At 38.7% G+C, this 16,793-nt stretch overlaps 1 protein-coding gene across 2 annotated transcripts; it reads left to right on the plus strand.

Moving 5' to 3' along the window:
* The first annotated feature begins 3,418 nt into the window (after window positions 1-3,418).
* Window positions 3,419-9,248, plus strand: MED7 (mediator complex subunit 7). 2 transcript variants are annotated; one of them, XM_079145610.1, is made up of 2 exons: window positions 3,419-3,519; window positions 7,838-9,248. In XM_079145610.1, the coding sequence occupies exon 2, from the start codon at window positions 7,855-7,857 to the stop codon at window positions 8,554-8,556; it is 702 nt and encodes a 233-aa protein (XP_079001736.1). In that variant the 5' UTR covers window positions 3,419-3,519; window positions 7,838-7,854; the 3' UTR covers window positions 8,557-9,248. The 2 variants fall into 2 exon arrangements, with proteins under 2 accessions (XP_079001736.1, XP_079001737.1); XM_079145611.1 differs by having other exon boundaries at window positions 3,493-4,019.
* The last annotated feature ends 7,545 nt before the right edge of the window (window positions 9,249-16,793 follow it).

Below are 16,793 nucleotides of genomic sequence, written 5' to 3' on the forward strand. Positions count from 1 at the left end.
CCTGCATACCATCACTTGGATGTTACTGGCTGGATTATATCTGGTTGAGAAGTAGCTTGGGAACCCAACCCTGGGGCAAATGTGACAAATGTTACTAACAGATGGAGTGAAATGAGGACTGCAAATGACCACTGGAAGTCACTAATATACAACATACAGATGTCAGGAGTAGAGAGAAATGCCTGATTAGGGCATGCTCAAAAATGGATAAATTTCTTCATCAGAAAATTTGCTGTTGGCTGGCTGTGGGGGGGTGTGGTTATTGAGAGGGAGGAACCTAAAGATTAAAAGGTAATTAAAAGATACATTAGCTAGTTGAAAAGTGTAGAACTTCTTTGGAACCTGAGATAACTGGAATGCAAATACAAACCTGATAGTTGATCATAGAGAGGAATTATTAATTTACTTTAAAATAAGATAATGATTCTATGGTTATATGAAAAAAATGTCCTTATCTTTTGGAAATTCATGCTGAAATAGAGATGACATGATTATATATTTAGAGGAACCTGGAAATTCCACCAGAAAACTCTTAGAACTCATAAGTGAATTCAGTAAAGTAGCAGGTTACAAGATCAATGCCCATAAATCCAACGCATTTTTATACATAAGTGATGAATCTTCAGAAAGAGAAATTAGGAAAACTACCCCATTCCCAATAGCCTCGAAAAAAATAAAATACTTGGGAATCAATCTCACAAAAGAGGTGAAAGACCTCTACAATGAGAACTACAGAACACTAAAGAAAGAAATTAAAGAACACCTTAGAAGATGGAAAGATCTTCCATGTTCTTGGATAGGCAGAATTAATATTGTCAAAATGGCCATACTACCTAAAGTGCTATACAAATTCAATGCAATTCCAATTAAAATCCCAATGACGTACCTTACAGAAATAGAGCAAGCAATTATGAAATTCATCTGGAAGAATAAGAAACCCAGAATAGCTAAAGCAATCCTTAGCAGGAAGAGTGAAACAGGGGGTATTGCAATACCAGATCTTCAACTCTACTACAAAGCAATAGTAACAAAAACGGCATGGTATTGGTACCAAAATAGAAAGGTAGATCAATGGTACAGAATAGAGGACACGGACACAAACCCAAATAAATACAATTTTCTCATACTAGACAAAGGTGCCAAAAATATGCAATGGAGAAAAGATAGCCTCTTCAACAAATGGTGCTGGGAGAATTGGAAATCCATATGCAACAGAATGAAACTAAACCCATATCTCTCACCCTGCACGAAACTAAACTCAAAATGGATTAAGGACCTCGGAATCAGACCAGAGACCCTGCAGATTATAGAAGAAAAAGTAGGTCCAAATCTTCACCTTGTTGGTCTAGGATCAGACTTCCTTAACAGGACTCCCATAGCACAAGAAATAAAAGCTAGAATCAACCACTGGGATAGATTCAAACTAAAAAGCTTTCTCTCAGCAAAGGAAACTATCAGCAATGCGAAGAAAGAGTCTACAGAGTGGGAGAATATCTTTGCCAATCATACTTCAGATAGAGCACTAATCTCCAGAATCTATAAAGAACTCAAAAAACTCTACTCCAAGAATTCAAATAATCCAGTGGACAAATGGGCTAAGGAAATGAATAGACACTTCACAGAAGAAGATCTACAAGCAATCAACAATTCATATGGAAAAATGTTCAACATCTCTAGTAATAAGAGAAATGCAAATCAAAACCACCCTAAGATTCCATCTCACCCCAATTAGAATGGCGATTATCAAGAATACGAGCAACAACAGGTGTTGGCGAGGATGTGGGGAGAAAGGTACACTCATACATTGCTGGTGGGACTGCAAATTAGTGCAGCCACTCTGGAAAGCAGTGTGGAGATTCCTTAGAAAACTCGGAATGGACCCTCCATTTGACCCAGCTATCCCACTCCTTGGCCTATACCCAAAGGACTTAAAATCAGCATACTACAGAGATACAGCCATGTCAATGTTCATAGCTGCTCAATTCACAATAGCCAGACTGTGGAACCAACCTAGATGCCCTTCAATTGATGAGTGGATAAAGAAACTGTGGTATATATATACAATGGAATATTACTCAGCCATAAAGAATGATAAAATTATGGCATTTGCAGGCAAATGGATGAAATTGGAGAATATCATGCTAAGTGAGGTAAGCCAATCTCAAAAAGTCAAAGGACGAATGATATCGCTAATAAGTGGAGGATGACACATAATGGGGGGAAGGGAAGGGTTAGTGTTAGGGTTAGAGTTAGGGTTAGGGAGGGGGGCAAGTATGGAAGAAGGAAGTACTGTATAGAGGGTAAAGAGGGGTGGAAGGGGTGGGGGAAGCGAAAAAATAACAGAATGAATCAAACAACATTACTCTATGTAAATTTATGATTACACAAATGGTATGCCTTTGCGCCATGTACAAACAGAGAAACAACATGTATCCCATTTGTTTACAATAAAAAAAAATGAAACATCTATGGGCAGATAAATGTTGAGTATACTTTACTTTCTACTTTTGCTTACGGTTGAAATTCTTCATATTAAACTTTAAAAAAAAAGATTCTTATTTTTAAAGAGATAAAGTTGAGCACTTTCATAGGAATAACAACCTTATTGTTTATGAGTATGTAACATGCTCTGATTCCCATAAGTCAAGAAATTTGTTACATACTTCTTGTAAAAATAACCCCCAAAAGAAACATACATCGGTTTTTTGTTTTTCATTTGGTAATTTGTCGGCTGGAAAAATAAAAGGCATCTATGAATTTGCAAATGTAAATAAAAGTGAATGGATGGTTAAGAAATGGAGATTCAGGGCTGCTGTTGTAGCTCAGTGGGAGAGCGCTTGCTTAGCGTGTGTGAGGCACTGGGTTTGATCTCAGCACCACATAAAATAAATGAATAAATAAATAAATTAAATAAAGGTAATGTGTCCATCTACAACTAAAATAATAATAATTTAGAAAAAAAGACATGGAGATGCGGAAAATATTACTGGTTCCCATTCAGATTCACAAATACTATGTCTCCATCAATCAGATAAATATAGAGAGTTCGATTTCGTTTGTTTTTTCATTATTTAGAGTCGAATTTCATTTATTAAACATTAGTTGGACAGTGGGTTAACGTTGGTATAATTAAAAAAAAAAAACCTGCCTCTGTATTTTCTATGTAAATCAAACGAATGTCTTAATTTTAAGTGCTAATTTTTTTAAAGGCGAGAAAAAAGGAAATACTTCTTTTCCTCACAAAAGTACAAGGTAATACTCGCCACACCTGGCAGGTTCCCACCTCGCCAACCACAGAGCACCGCTGGATGACGCCGGGCTGGGAGGACGAGCCCGGAGGCACATGCGCAGGCGCAGTAGCAAGGCACAGGTCTTGGGCGGGACTAGGGCTTCGATTAAAGGACAGTCCTTGCAGCCAATCAAAGGACAGCATCGGTGGCTTCTTCCTGAGAAGCAGAACGGAAGTCCGATTTCGGCTGCGGTGGCGAAGGCTGCTGCCTGGGAAAACCGAGAGCTGAGGTGAGTGGGCGGTAGCGGCTTGGGGCCTCGGTCCTCATGCGGTTTTCTTTTCGGACCCCGCCGCTTCCTCTAGACCAGGCTGGGCACCGGCAGGCCTGGCGAGCTTCGGCCTCGGGGGCGCTGCCTCGCTTTCCTCACGCACTCGGAAAGCGCATCCTCCCCGCCGCCCGGAGGCTCTGGGTGGGCAGCCGGGCGGAGGTGCTCTCGGCGCGTGGGGCTGATGAGCCCCAATGCGGGCTGGGAAGCCCGGGCTCCGGTCCCTCGCCACTGGTTCTCCGCCGTGCGGCCCTGGCGAGCCATTTGCCCTCGTTGGCGCTCTGTAAAATGGGATGACCGTCGCCGTCCCTCCTCCTGGGAACCGTTGTGAAACGCGCGGAGTTAAGGGGGCCGCGAGGGGTGGGGCGCACCCAATCCTCAGGTTCATCGGCGAGGTTTTACAAACGACCTCCAGGGCTGGGCCAGGTGGTGCGCCCCCGAAACCCCAGCAGCTCGGGAGCAAGGTGGAGGCCAGGTTGGGCAACTTAGGGAGACCCTGCCCCAACATGAAGGGCTGGGGGTGTGGCTGAGTGCGGAGCACCCCGGGTTCACTCCCCAGTGCAGACCGGTGACGCAGAGGGCTCCCCTCCGCAGATCGACTCTCCAAGGGTGGGACCCTGGAGTGCCTTTTTTTTGGTGCAGATTCCCCCAGCAAACACTAGGATTGAGTCTGAGAATCGACTGCTTGGTGCTAGTTTTACTAAAATAAGATCTCCATTTTCATTACCCTGTGTACACGTATGTTACACGAATGGTATGAATCTACATCGTGCACAACCACAGAAACGAGGTGTACCCCATTTGTGTACAATGAATCAAAATGCAGTCTGTAAAAAATTTTTAAAAATTTATTAAAAAAAGATCTCCATTGGCTTTGAACAGTTCTGTCTAAAAAGAGGTGGTAGAGAAAAGTTAATTTCATTTTATTTTATTTTTTGTACTGAGAACCGGACCCAAAGGCGCTTAACCACTGAACCACATCCTCACTCCACTACCCTTTTTTTCTTTCTTTCTTTTTTTTTTTATTTTTTTAAGAGATTTGGTGTCGTTAAGTTGCTTAGGTCCTTGCTAACTTTCTGAGATCGTCCTCAAATTTAAGCGATCCTCCTGCTTCAGCCTCCTGAGTCACTAGGATTATAGGTGTGTGCTATCACACCCAGGGAGAAACTTAATTTCTGTAATATGTGAAGTACTTGGGTGGTTTAGACAGGTCTTCCCCCCCCCCCCCCCCCAACAGTTTGTGCTTTGGAGCTAAAAGGACCTGGGATTAAGAATTCTCATTGTACCATTTACTGGCCTTTTGATCTGATGTGAACACTTCACGTTAAGACTTGGGATCCTCATCTCTAAAATGAACTTGGTAATAGTTTTTAACGGGAAGAATTGTAAAGATTACATTAAGAGAAGGCATAAAATGATGGTACTTGTCTTGTGTTTGGACTTTGCAATGACAGCTGCAATGATGCACATTTGTAGAGAAGCACAGAACAGAACCCCCAACCTAAAAAGGTTTGAGTGGTAAAACCTGGGCTGTCTAAAGTTTTATTTTTAAGAACCAGTTCAGTGTTAATTGTATGGCTTTGGTTATTGTACTGTGGTTATAAGAGAACATTCTTGTTTTAGGAATATACACTGAAGTATTTGGGTATAAAAAGAAGAGAAACCAGTGAAGCAAGTGAGTGGAAGAAGATGGAGACTGTAGTGCCCCTGGCCTATAATCCCAGATACTCAGGAGTCTGAGGCAGCAGGGTTGCAAGTTCAGAGTCAGACAGGGCAATTTAGAGATTAGAGATCCAGTCTCAAAATAAGTAAAATAAACCTGTAATACCAGTGACTCCAGAAGCTGAGGCAGTAGGATTACAAGTTTGGGCCGACCTCAGCAACTAAGTAACTTAGCAAGACCCTTTCTCAAAATAAAAAATAATCACTGCGAGTCAGTGGTTAAGTGCCCCTGGGTTCAGTCCCTGGTACAGAGAAAAAAAAGTTGGGACTGTAGCTTAGTGGTAGAGTGCTTGCTTATCTTGGAAAGGCCATGGGTTGGACCCCCTGCCACACACACACTCACATAAAACATTTAGAGAATGTGACTTTTCTGTAAAATAAGTTTTCTAAATTAAGTTGGAAAAGTCAATTATAACTGCAACTAAAGCATATTATAAACTGTTGAAATGATATATGTTTTTATAGCCTTTCATCCACTTTTTTAATGGTTATGTAGACATTTTTATTCAGCTATCATTGATGAAGGAATGGATTATTTCCAATTTTTCTACTCTATTCAGACGATGCATTAAACATCCTTGTGTACATCTTTGCTTGTAGCAGAATGTTTGTGGGGTAAAATTCTAAAAATGGAATTGTTGATTCAAAGAATATCAGCATTTAAAATTTTGGAATTGCCAGATTAAATATGTGTGTATGTGTCCTTTTTCATTAGTTGTCTAAGTGAATTTCCCCAAAGTCTTGGGTGGTACTCTCCTAAGAACTTAAATTATGCAGTGATCATGGATGATGTGCCTTCTACTGTGAGGTTTGGAATAGGCCTTCCTGCTGTGAAATTGGAATGACTACTCTGAAGAAACAAAGAAGACTATGACCACTCTACTAAAACCCAGAGTCTCCTACATAGAAGTTCTAATATCTTTTTTTGGTACTGGGGATTGACCCCAGAGGTGCTTTATGATTTGAGTCACATCTCCAGCCCTTTTTATTTTTTATTTTGAAACAGGGCCTGGTTAAGTTGCTGAAGCTGGTCTTGAACTTGAATTCCTCCTCTCTCGGCATCCCAAGTCACTAGGATTACAGGCACATGCCAGTGGACATATTCTAGTATCTGTGGAATGATAGAATGTTTGAAATCTTGATAACCTTTAAAAGAGTTTTGAGACATACTAGCCTTGAAGTTTGGATAGAGAAGGAGAGGCAGAGGCAGTAATAGGAACTGGGTGGCCTGGCACAGGAGGAAAACATGAATGTTGAGGTCGCAGAAGCTGAGAAAAGAGAGGAGTATGTTGTGAAGGGGAGAAAAAGCACCTGATAGATTAAGATGAAAATAATTAAGTATCATTTGGATTTGATAATGTGATTACTGAGGACTTTGATGAGCAGTTGTACTGGAGTGGGAGGAGATTGGGAAATGACAAAAATGAATGTAGAGATGACTGGTAATGAATTGTGGGTTGGTATAGTCATGGTATGTCGTGTTGTCCCTAACTAGTGATGCATCCTTGATTCTTGGCAATATTCTCTGCCCCAGTGTGGTTTGGTAGAAACCTAGAGCTGCTTCGCAGTTGCCCTCAGTTCCCCACAGATTCCAAATACAATATTGCTACCAGTATGTTACTTCATCTTGGAGGATGCTTTATCTTGAAACTGATAAGTTCAGTCTAAAAGAGCACTTGGGAATCTTATTGGATCATATACCTACCCTTAAAGTGGAATGAGTGGAGGTTATCGTGACCTAAAAAGTTACTGAGTTTGAATTTGACTTTGAAATTTATGTAGGAAAGTTGATGTGTCCATATAAAATTGTGAGGGACAGTAAGATATGAAGTTGGGTTATCATTTACTCCAGGAACCTTGAATAACACCAGGAATCTGAAATTTAGCATTGTTAATTTGTCATGTTGTTTATTAACATTATAAATAAGTGTTTGCTTTTAGAAATCAAAATAAAAGTGATTGTGATATAATAGTGGGAGAAGCATGTGTACCTTGGCTATGGAAAAAGAGTAGAGAAATGGAGGGTAACTGTTGAGGGGTTTGGAATTCAGATTTTCTTTATAAATAAAAAGATTCTACAACATTTTTTAATGCTGATGGAATTATTAAAAGAATGAATATGAGCATGGTTGATATAATGCTTAATTTAGAAAAAAAAAAAAAAAGTACCCTTCACTTACTGTAAATGTTAATTTTAGAAACTGAGGAGATTCTTTTGTCCTGTACACCAAAGTCAGAAGAAGGAAGAAAATATTCTGCCTACAAGTGTGGTGGTGCACACCTGTATTCCCAGTGGCTTGGGAAGCTGAGACAGGAGGATTCCAAGTTCAAAGCCAGCTTCAGCAACTTAGAAAGGCCGTAGGCAACTCAGTGAGACCCTCTCTCTAAATAAAATATAAAAAAAAAAAACAAAACAAAACTGGGAATGTGACTCAGTGGTTAAGTGCCCCCTGTATTCAATCCCTGTTACCAAAAAGAAAATATTATTCTCCCTTATTCACTAATAATGTGACAGGTTTGATTTGTAGCTCTATTCTAAATCTTTGGTCTGTTTCTGTAGGTTCTTGATCTTTTACAATGGGTGAACCACAACAAGTGAGTGCACTTCCACCACCTCCTATGCAGTATATCAAGGAATATACAGATGAAAATATTCAGGAAGGCTTAGCTCCCAAGCCACCTCCTCCAATTAAAGACAGTTATATGATGTTTGGCAACCAGTTCCAGTGTGATGACCTTATCATCCGTCCTTTGGAAAGTCAGGGCATTGAACGGCTTCATCCTATGCAATTTGATCACAAGAAGGAACTGAGAAAACTCAATATGTCTATCCTTATTAATTTCTTGGACCTTTTAGATATCTTGATAAGGAGCCCTGGGAGTATAAAACGAGAAGAGAAGCTAGAAGATCTTAAGCTGCTATTTGTACATGTGCATCATCTTATAAATGAATACCGACCCCACCAAGCAAGAGAGACCTTGAGAGTCATGATGGAGGTACAGAAACGTCAACGACTTGAAACAGCTGAGAGGTTTCAGAAGCACCTGGAACGAGTAATTGAGATGATTCAGAATTGTTTGGCTTCCTTGCCTGATGATTTGCCTCATTCTGAAGCAGGGATGAGAGTAAAAACTGAGCCAATGGATGCTGATGATAGCAATAATTGTACTGGACAGAATGAACAACAAAGAGAAAATTCAGGTCATAGAAGGGACCAGATTATAGAGAAAGATGCTGCTTTGTGTGTTCTAATTGATGAAATGAATGAAAGACCATGAAAGATATTTCTCTTCTTTTTTTCATTTTGGTAAATAACATCATATAGTCCTCACTTTTGGGCAGTCTTAACAGAGGTATAACTAAAAATATAAAGGAATTTGTTTTTCTTGACACCAGTTTTTCAGTGGTGAGATGCCTTAGGCAGTAATTTCACTGTGTAACAAGATTAGGCAAATGAATACACCTACATAAGAGAAATCACCTTAAAACGTAAAGTGTTTGCTGTTGTGTGGGATGTTCCGATTTTTGGAGTAGCAATAAAATTTTGAAGATATCCTTAGTACTAACTAGCAGGCTGTCATCCTTGAAAAAGTATCTTGTTATATGCTTGAATAATGATGGATAAAGGATATTGATACAAATGTGAAAGTATGAAATTTTTAGACTATTTCATTAAATAGTTTGCTTAATCTCCAAAAAGCATGTTGAAAGAGGAACCCAGATGAATTAAAAAACAGGAACTCTTCCTCATGTCTATTCCTGTACACTCACTATCTCGGCCTCTTCTCCCTAACCTACATGGAATGTTGAGGTGGGAATTTCATAAGTTATTTTTCCAATTATTCAAGTAGTAAGTCTTTTTTTTTTTTTTATTTTTACTTTTTATACTGGGGATTGAACCCAGGGGCTCTTAGCCATTGAGCTACATCTCCAGCCCTTTTTATGTTTTGAGATAGGATCTTGCCAAATTGCTCAGGCTGGCTTTGAACTTACGATCCTCCTGCCTTTGACCTCCTGAGCCACTGGGATAACAGGCATGTGCCACTGTGACCGGCCTTCTCAATTGTATGCATTTGTTTTAGTAATTAAGACATCTATGTAGTTAAATACCCATTTCCTTTAAATCTGAGCTCAGGCTTGCTTAAGGCTGGAAGACTGCAATGGAGAAAGGGTTTGGTGGCAGAGACTGCTAGATGTCTGCCAAAATTTTTGCTTCCTTTTCAGATACGTTACTTAGGTATGGCTGCCCAGCTTGGGACCACATATACTGAGTTAGGACTATGCATCTGTATGAGACCATGTGACTAAGTTCTACACAGTAGGAATTCAGATGAGCCCCGTTAAAATTTCTTGCATGATCCTCCTGTTTATACCTTCTGCTATTTAGATGGCATACCCAAAATAACTGGAAGCCACTTGAAGATGGCAAAGAATGTCATTTGGACCTTGAATGATTGTGAGGCCTAGTTCTTCCTTTTGTTAACTCCACATCTTTCCCACCTAATTTGATTTTATGTGAGCAAGAAATAAATTTGTTTTGACTAAGATTTTATTTTTGCACCTTGTTTTCCTTTCACCCTACCCTTCTTCCACCAAGGTGGAGAGAGAGCCTTGTATCTGAGGTGGTCTGCCTGGCATTTTTGTAATATAGGCCAGTGGCTTCAAAATGTCATCCTGGACCTACAGATTCACCTTACTCAGGAGCTTTGTAGAGATTTCTTGACCCTGTCAGGAGTCACTTAATGCTTTGACTCTAACCCTTGTTGCTCTGCCAGCGTGACTTATTTTTAAACTGACATTTCCTGCCCCCGCTACCCCCTCTCCCCTTCGCTAACCATGGGGGAAGCAAGATTAACTTTCTTCCTGTCCTAGGCTGAAGTTATCAGTTCTGCTCATGGACCAAAAGAATTTAAAAATTCCAGATTTCAGGGCTGGCACCAGTGGAACTGAGAAATTACTCTGAAATCTGTGATTATGAGTTATGACTCCCCAATATAGCCTTTATACCCCCTCTTTAAAAGCCCACCATTTCCCCTGGTAGAATCAGAGCCTCTGAGGAGGGAATTCCCTGTTTATCCTTTGCTAGCAATAAAACTTTTTTTCCTTTTTCTCAAAATCTTGTCCTTGTTACTGTATGGACATTGGGGAAAAGAACTGAGCTTTCTGTATCATCCCCACTCCAGATCTTCTGAACCAGAAACTCCTAGAGATAGCATCCAGGAATCTCTTAACAAGCCTTCCGTGTGATTCTGATGTACAAGATAATGCCATTTTCCTGATGACCACTTTTGGTTCTTCTTTTAGCCTGTTTCTAGCAAAGGCTTTGCTCCACCGAGGTTTCATTGGCCCTGGAGCTAGCAAAGTTCAGTTTAAAATGTTGCAGATAATTGAGAAATATACCACCTTTACCTTCACAAACCAGATGTGCAGGATTTTCAAGTAGATAGTGCTTTATTATGTAGCTACTTTCTGGTATGTGTTTGGTACAGACCTTTGGGCTCCAGAGACTGCAGAGTAACACAGTTGAAGGTCTCAATCTTTAAGTGAAGTGAGGTGCATCCTTTGATACCCTAGTGTGGAAGCAAGATAGAAATTTCATAGCAATTGAGGAACTCTTCAAAGAAAAATTTGTCTTTGTCTCTTCATAAACTTGGGGAGGGTGTTGTACTGAGTTTTGTGCTAATTCTGAAATTCTTGTATGTAAAATGCAGGGAATCATTATGAGTTACAACAGCTATTTGAATATGAATGTACATGGGGAGTTAATATACCATGGATAATCTTTAGAACTCTGGAGGATCTTATTTGGCAATACATAGGATCTGACATTAACTTAAAAGATTCTAATGTGAACTTGTTAATACAGTAGAATGAAGAAGGGTTAGTGATCTGACAGTTGTCACAAGTTTAAAAGCTTTTATAAAATCAATCTTGTAACAGAATACATCTCTGTGCCTCTGCTTTTTAATGAATATTCCTGAAATATAGATGCATTAAGTTAAAATATCTGGAAGAATCACCTGAGTAACTCTTGAAATGATCAATGCCCAGACTGCAAAGATTCTGGTTTCATTTTCTGGACTAAAGGTCCCAGCATTTGTTTTAAGAAATCTGCAGTGATTCTCCTGTGCAGTAGTTAAAATGCATTGCATTAATCAGTGCTTTATTATTGGTGACAAAAGTCCTACTTGAACTAGAGGAAGCAGAAAGATGAAATTGTTAGGATATGTTACATGTTTGAAGGATAATTGAACATCCAAACCATGAGAACAGAAAAGGTGTCAGTGGAGTTCAATTAGTTGATCCTGAGACCCTGCCTGTTAACTCCATTTCCTTTACAGACCAACTTTAATGATGTAGTTGGGGGAAAGGACTGTCAGTTCCTAAGTGTCAGATACAGATACTTCTCAACTTACAGTGGGATTATATCCTGATAAACCCAGGGTAAGTTGATAATATAGTAATTAGAAAATGCATTTGATACATCTAACCTACCCAGCAGCTTAGCCTAGCCTGCCTTAAATGTGCTCAGAATACTTACATTAGCCTACAGCTGTGCACTGAGAAAGTACTATATTGTATATTGTTAGTCTGGGAAAAGATCTAAATTTGAGATACAGAGCTGGGCACAGTGGTGCGTGCCTATAATTCCAGTGACTTGGGATGCTGAGACAAGAGGATTGCAAGTTGGAGACCAACCGCATCAATTTAGCAGGGCCTTAAGCAACTTAGTGAGACCCTGTCTCAAAATGAAAATTAAAAGGGCTGGAGATGTGGCTCAGTGATTAAGCACCTCTGGGTTCAATAATCCCCAGTATATTAAAAAAAAAAAAAGTTTGAAGTACAGATTCTTCTGAATGCTTATCACTTTTATACTGTTATAAAGCTGAAACATTTTAAATTGGCTTGGCACAGTGGAATATGTTGTAATCCCAGCAACTCAACTTGGAAGGTTGAGGAAAGATTGCAAATCGAAGGCCAGCCTTGGTAACTTAGTAGACCCTGTCTCAAGAAGGGGCTTTGGGGATGTAGTTCAGTGATAACAGTGCTTGCCTAATAAGTGAGAGATCCTGGGTTTAATTCCCTAGCACTTCAAAAATTAAATAAAATAAAAAGGGCTGGGGATGCAGCCCAGTAGTAGAATGCTTCCCTACCATGGACAAAACCCTGGATTTCATCCACAAAAACAAAAAGAAAGAAATATCACATGTTGAACCATTGTCCTGTGTCTTTCGCTTGGAGTTGCCTCTCCAATACAAACCTTAAAAAGCTTGATTGAATGGAGGCTAATTAACTAGGCATGAAGAATTAGGAGGTTGCATACCTGATTTTAGCTGGGTCAATCGCCTGGACCAGGATTCTGTAAAAAATTAACAGTCTCCACTAATGTTCCTGTATGGAAGAAGCAGTCTGTTTCTCACATAAAGGAAGGGATGCTGAGCTGATAATACTGGTACATATTCACTGCAAAGTAAGCCCACGTAAACTTTGATACAAGTAGCATGTTATGGTTTAGATATTAGGTGTCCCTTTGAAAGGTTATGTTTGAGATAATGCAAGAGGGTTTAGAGGTGAAATGATTAGGGTATGAGATCATTAGCCTCATCAGTGCCTTAATCCCCTGATAGGGATTAGCTGGTTGGTAACTGTAGGCAGGGAGGATGTGACTGGAGGAGGTAGGTCCCTGGGGGTATGCTTTGGGATATATATTTTGTCTTTGTTGTGTGGAGCTCTCTGCTTCCTGGTGCCATGTGCCCAGTTGCTTTCCTGTTTCTGCCTCATCCCAGGCCCCAAGGAATGGAGCCAGCTCCCTGTGAACAGACCTGAAACTGTGAGTCCCCAAATAAACTTTTCTTTCTTAAAATTGTTCTTGTCAGGTCTTTTAGTCACAGCAGCAAAAAAGCTGACTAAAACAGCAAAAATAAGCAAATTGTACAAACGTGTATGAGAGTGGTTTCCTCCTGATTATTCATTCATCGCATTCATTTGATGGATACTTACTGTGGTCCTCTCTATGCCCAACACTGGTGTAAGTATTGGGTGAGTGGGAAAGGGAAGGAAAAATGAGAGAAAGATAATAAATAAGTTTTGAAGGTGATTAGTTTTCTGCCCACATCCTTGTTGATATACTACAGTGAATCTCATCAACGTGTCATCATGTATATCCATAAGACACTGATTTAAAAAAAAACTATAAATAGAAAAATCAGAGGGAAGAGAACAGGGGGAGGTAAGAGGGGAAAGGAGGGAAAGAGGAAGTACTGGAGACTGAATTAGAATAAATTATATTACATGCTTTTATAATTATGTCAGTGAACCCTAATGTTATGTATAACTAAAAAGCACCAATAAAAAATATTGAGTGGAAATTCCAGAAATTAAAAAGGAAAGGCCCTCATGGCTGCAATATCATAAGGGAAGAGGTAGAACTAGAGAAGCCAAGTAAGGCAGTTGGAGGGCACAGGCACAGCATGTAGAAAGCCAAGGGAGATTGTGTAGAGGGAAATGAGAGGTGGGTAGGGGGCGGGGAAGGAAAGATAATGGAATGGGACAAACATCATTACCCTGCACATCTATGATTACACAAACGGTGTGACTCTACTTCTTGTACAACCGGAGATAAAAAGTTGTACCCCATATGTGTACAATGAATCAAAATAATAATAAAGAAAGCAAGCCAAGGGAGAGTCTGGATTCTAAATGTGATGAAAATCAATTGCAAACACTCACGTAGCACATTGGTAACACTATTCTAAACATTTACATAATAAAGCTTTATTATCCTCAAGTCAACCCAATGAAATCACTATTATTAGTACAGATAATAATACAGAGAAGTTGTGTAACTTACCCAAGGTCACCTAACGGGTGGGTGTGACAGAACCAGAAAGTAGGCATTGTGGTTTGAAAGCCTAGGTACTCAACCTCCATTTTAATTTTCCTCTCTATTTCATCACACTGCTTCTAAATCTTATAGGTAAATAAATAGTGAAACCAAGAGTGGAATCCAATATGTAAATTTGTAAATATGACATGATACCTGACTGAAGGAGAAACATTTATAAGTGGAAATTTTAAGTTCTCTTCTTGTATATGAAAACACTTATGTCTTACCTTAGACTTCCATATCTTAAAGATATGCTGTCAAGATAATTCCAATGTTCCTAATCAAGGTCAGGAATCAGTCACCTATTTTTGTAACAGTCCAGTTAGTAAATATGTTAGGCACTGTGGATTTTTTCTAAGTATCAAATGAGATAATGGCTACAAAGCACTTACATAGTTCCTAGAATAGTACTTGGAAAGCTATTGAAGATCAGTTATTTGCCTTCTTACTATCCTTTCTTCAAGTTCTATTTTATTTTTAATTGACAAATAATTGTATATATTTATGGAGTATATTGTGATATTTCGATACTAGTAGACTATTTAGTCAGACATTTAGCACTGAAGAACAGGTTTCAAATTGCAATGTGATGAGGCTACAGTGAGTGGCACTCTTCTGTCAGGTTTGAGAGGCCGTAGCCAGCTTTAGAGGAGACTAAAATGAAGCCCAGAGGCACTGCTTAGGACACCCTAACATAAGATACCCTAACCTGAGTAGTTAATGTCAGAATTAATTTAAATCTTTAGATACTTAGTTGGCATCCATGCAAATTTGGCAGAGAGTGGAAAACACCACAGAATGCTAGAATTTGGGCTCCCTATTTTTCAGCTATGTAGCTCTGATTTGGCATATTAATCTCCATGGAAACTCAGTTTCCTTAACTGTGGTAATTGTAGTACTCATAGTGTAATGCTAGGAATGAAAGAGAAAACCCACCTGATTCCTTCTAGAACTCATTTGCCCCCAAGCACATACTTAGTTCTCTGGCCTGCTAATCTCTCAGTGCAGAAGTCTGATCTTGAAAGGATTATGGAGGTGCCCAACAGGCTTATGTGGAGTGCTGAGTCACTGCTACTGGCAAGGGAGAGTGATAAAGAAAAAAGAGGAAGGCAAAAATAATGGCATAAATGAAAAAGAAACATTACTATAAATAGAAGAAACAATAAAAAAATAAGAAAATATTATGGATAACTTTATCCCAATACATTTGTAAACTTGGAGAAAATATACAAGTTCTTAGAAAATTATCAGACTGATTTAAGAATAGATAACCTGAATAGTTTTCCTAAAGATTAAAATAACGAATCAGGGTGGGCACAACACCTGTAATCTCAGTGACTGAGGCAGAAGGATTGTGAGTTCAAAGCCAGCCTCAGCAACTTAGTGAGGCCCTGTCTCTAAAAATACAGAATAGGGCCGGTGATGTGGCTCAGTAGGTAAGTGGCCCTGGGTTCAATCCCCAGTACCCAAAACCAAACCAAACCAAACCAAACAAAATGAAATCAGTAGTCAAATTTTCTCATGAAGAGAAATTCATGTTCAAATAACTTTGCTGGCAAATCTGCCAAAAATTGCATACACATATACCACACACAAAACAGAAACTGTTCTAATCTTTATTTTATTTTTTTGTGTGGTGCTGAGAATCGAACCCAGTGTCTCATGTATGCTAGGCAAGCACTCTACCACTGAGCCATAACCCCAGCAACTGAACCATAACCCCAGTTGTTCTAATCTTATACAGACTCAGAGCATAGAAAAACAGGAAGCATTTCCCAACTACTTTTATTAGGCAAATGATATAAACAAAATATTAATAAACTGAAGCAGTCATATGTAAAAATAAAATAAAAAGGTAATATTTTATGGCCAATCTTTTTATCTCAAGAATTACAAAAGAGCAGTTAATGTAATCTATTAAAATAATAGATTAAAGAAGGAAAATCTTAACAGATATGCAATAGACATTTATAAAATTTAACATCCATTCATAAAAAAGAAAAAAAAAAACCTGTCTTAGAACATTAGAAATAGAATTTTCTTAATATAATAACTGGAATCTCCATGAAATCTATGGCATGTATTATAACCAAGATGAAAACCTGAAACGTTTCCTTTGAGAATAGGAATAAAACAAGGATGCCTGCTATTAAGACTTCTATTAAACATGTACTAGATTTGCAGAAAATAATCGCCAAAAGAAATTTTAATGTAGTCTACAGATAATTTATTATTGTGTTTATTAGTTGCTGAGAAAAATCAATACTCAAAATAAATTTTATTTTAATATACCATGAACAAACAGAAAAGAAAAAAAATTTAAAAATAAGATACCATGTAAAATAACATCAAAAATATGAAACACCCAGAAACAAATCTAGAAATAAGTAGAAAACTTTTATGGAGAAAATTTTAAATGTTATTAAGATGTTTAGGAGGAAATCTAAGCATAAGGATAGATAACACATGTTAAGGATTGAAATGTTCAACATTGTAAAATGTCAAATTTACCCTGAATTGATCTGTTTATTCAATGTAAGAAATCCAAATTTCCACCACGTTATTTTAAAAATGATAAGCTGGTTCTAAAATGAATAGGAGTTCAAAAGGACTCAGAGAGCCAGATTA

This window comes from Sciurus vulgaris (genome assembly GCF_902686455.1).
Source record: "Sciurus vulgaris genome assembly, chromosome: 6".
NCBI classification, from domain to species: domain Eukaryota; kingdom Metazoa; phylum Chordata; class Mammalia; order Rodentia; family Sciuridae; genus Sciurus; species Sciurus vulgaris.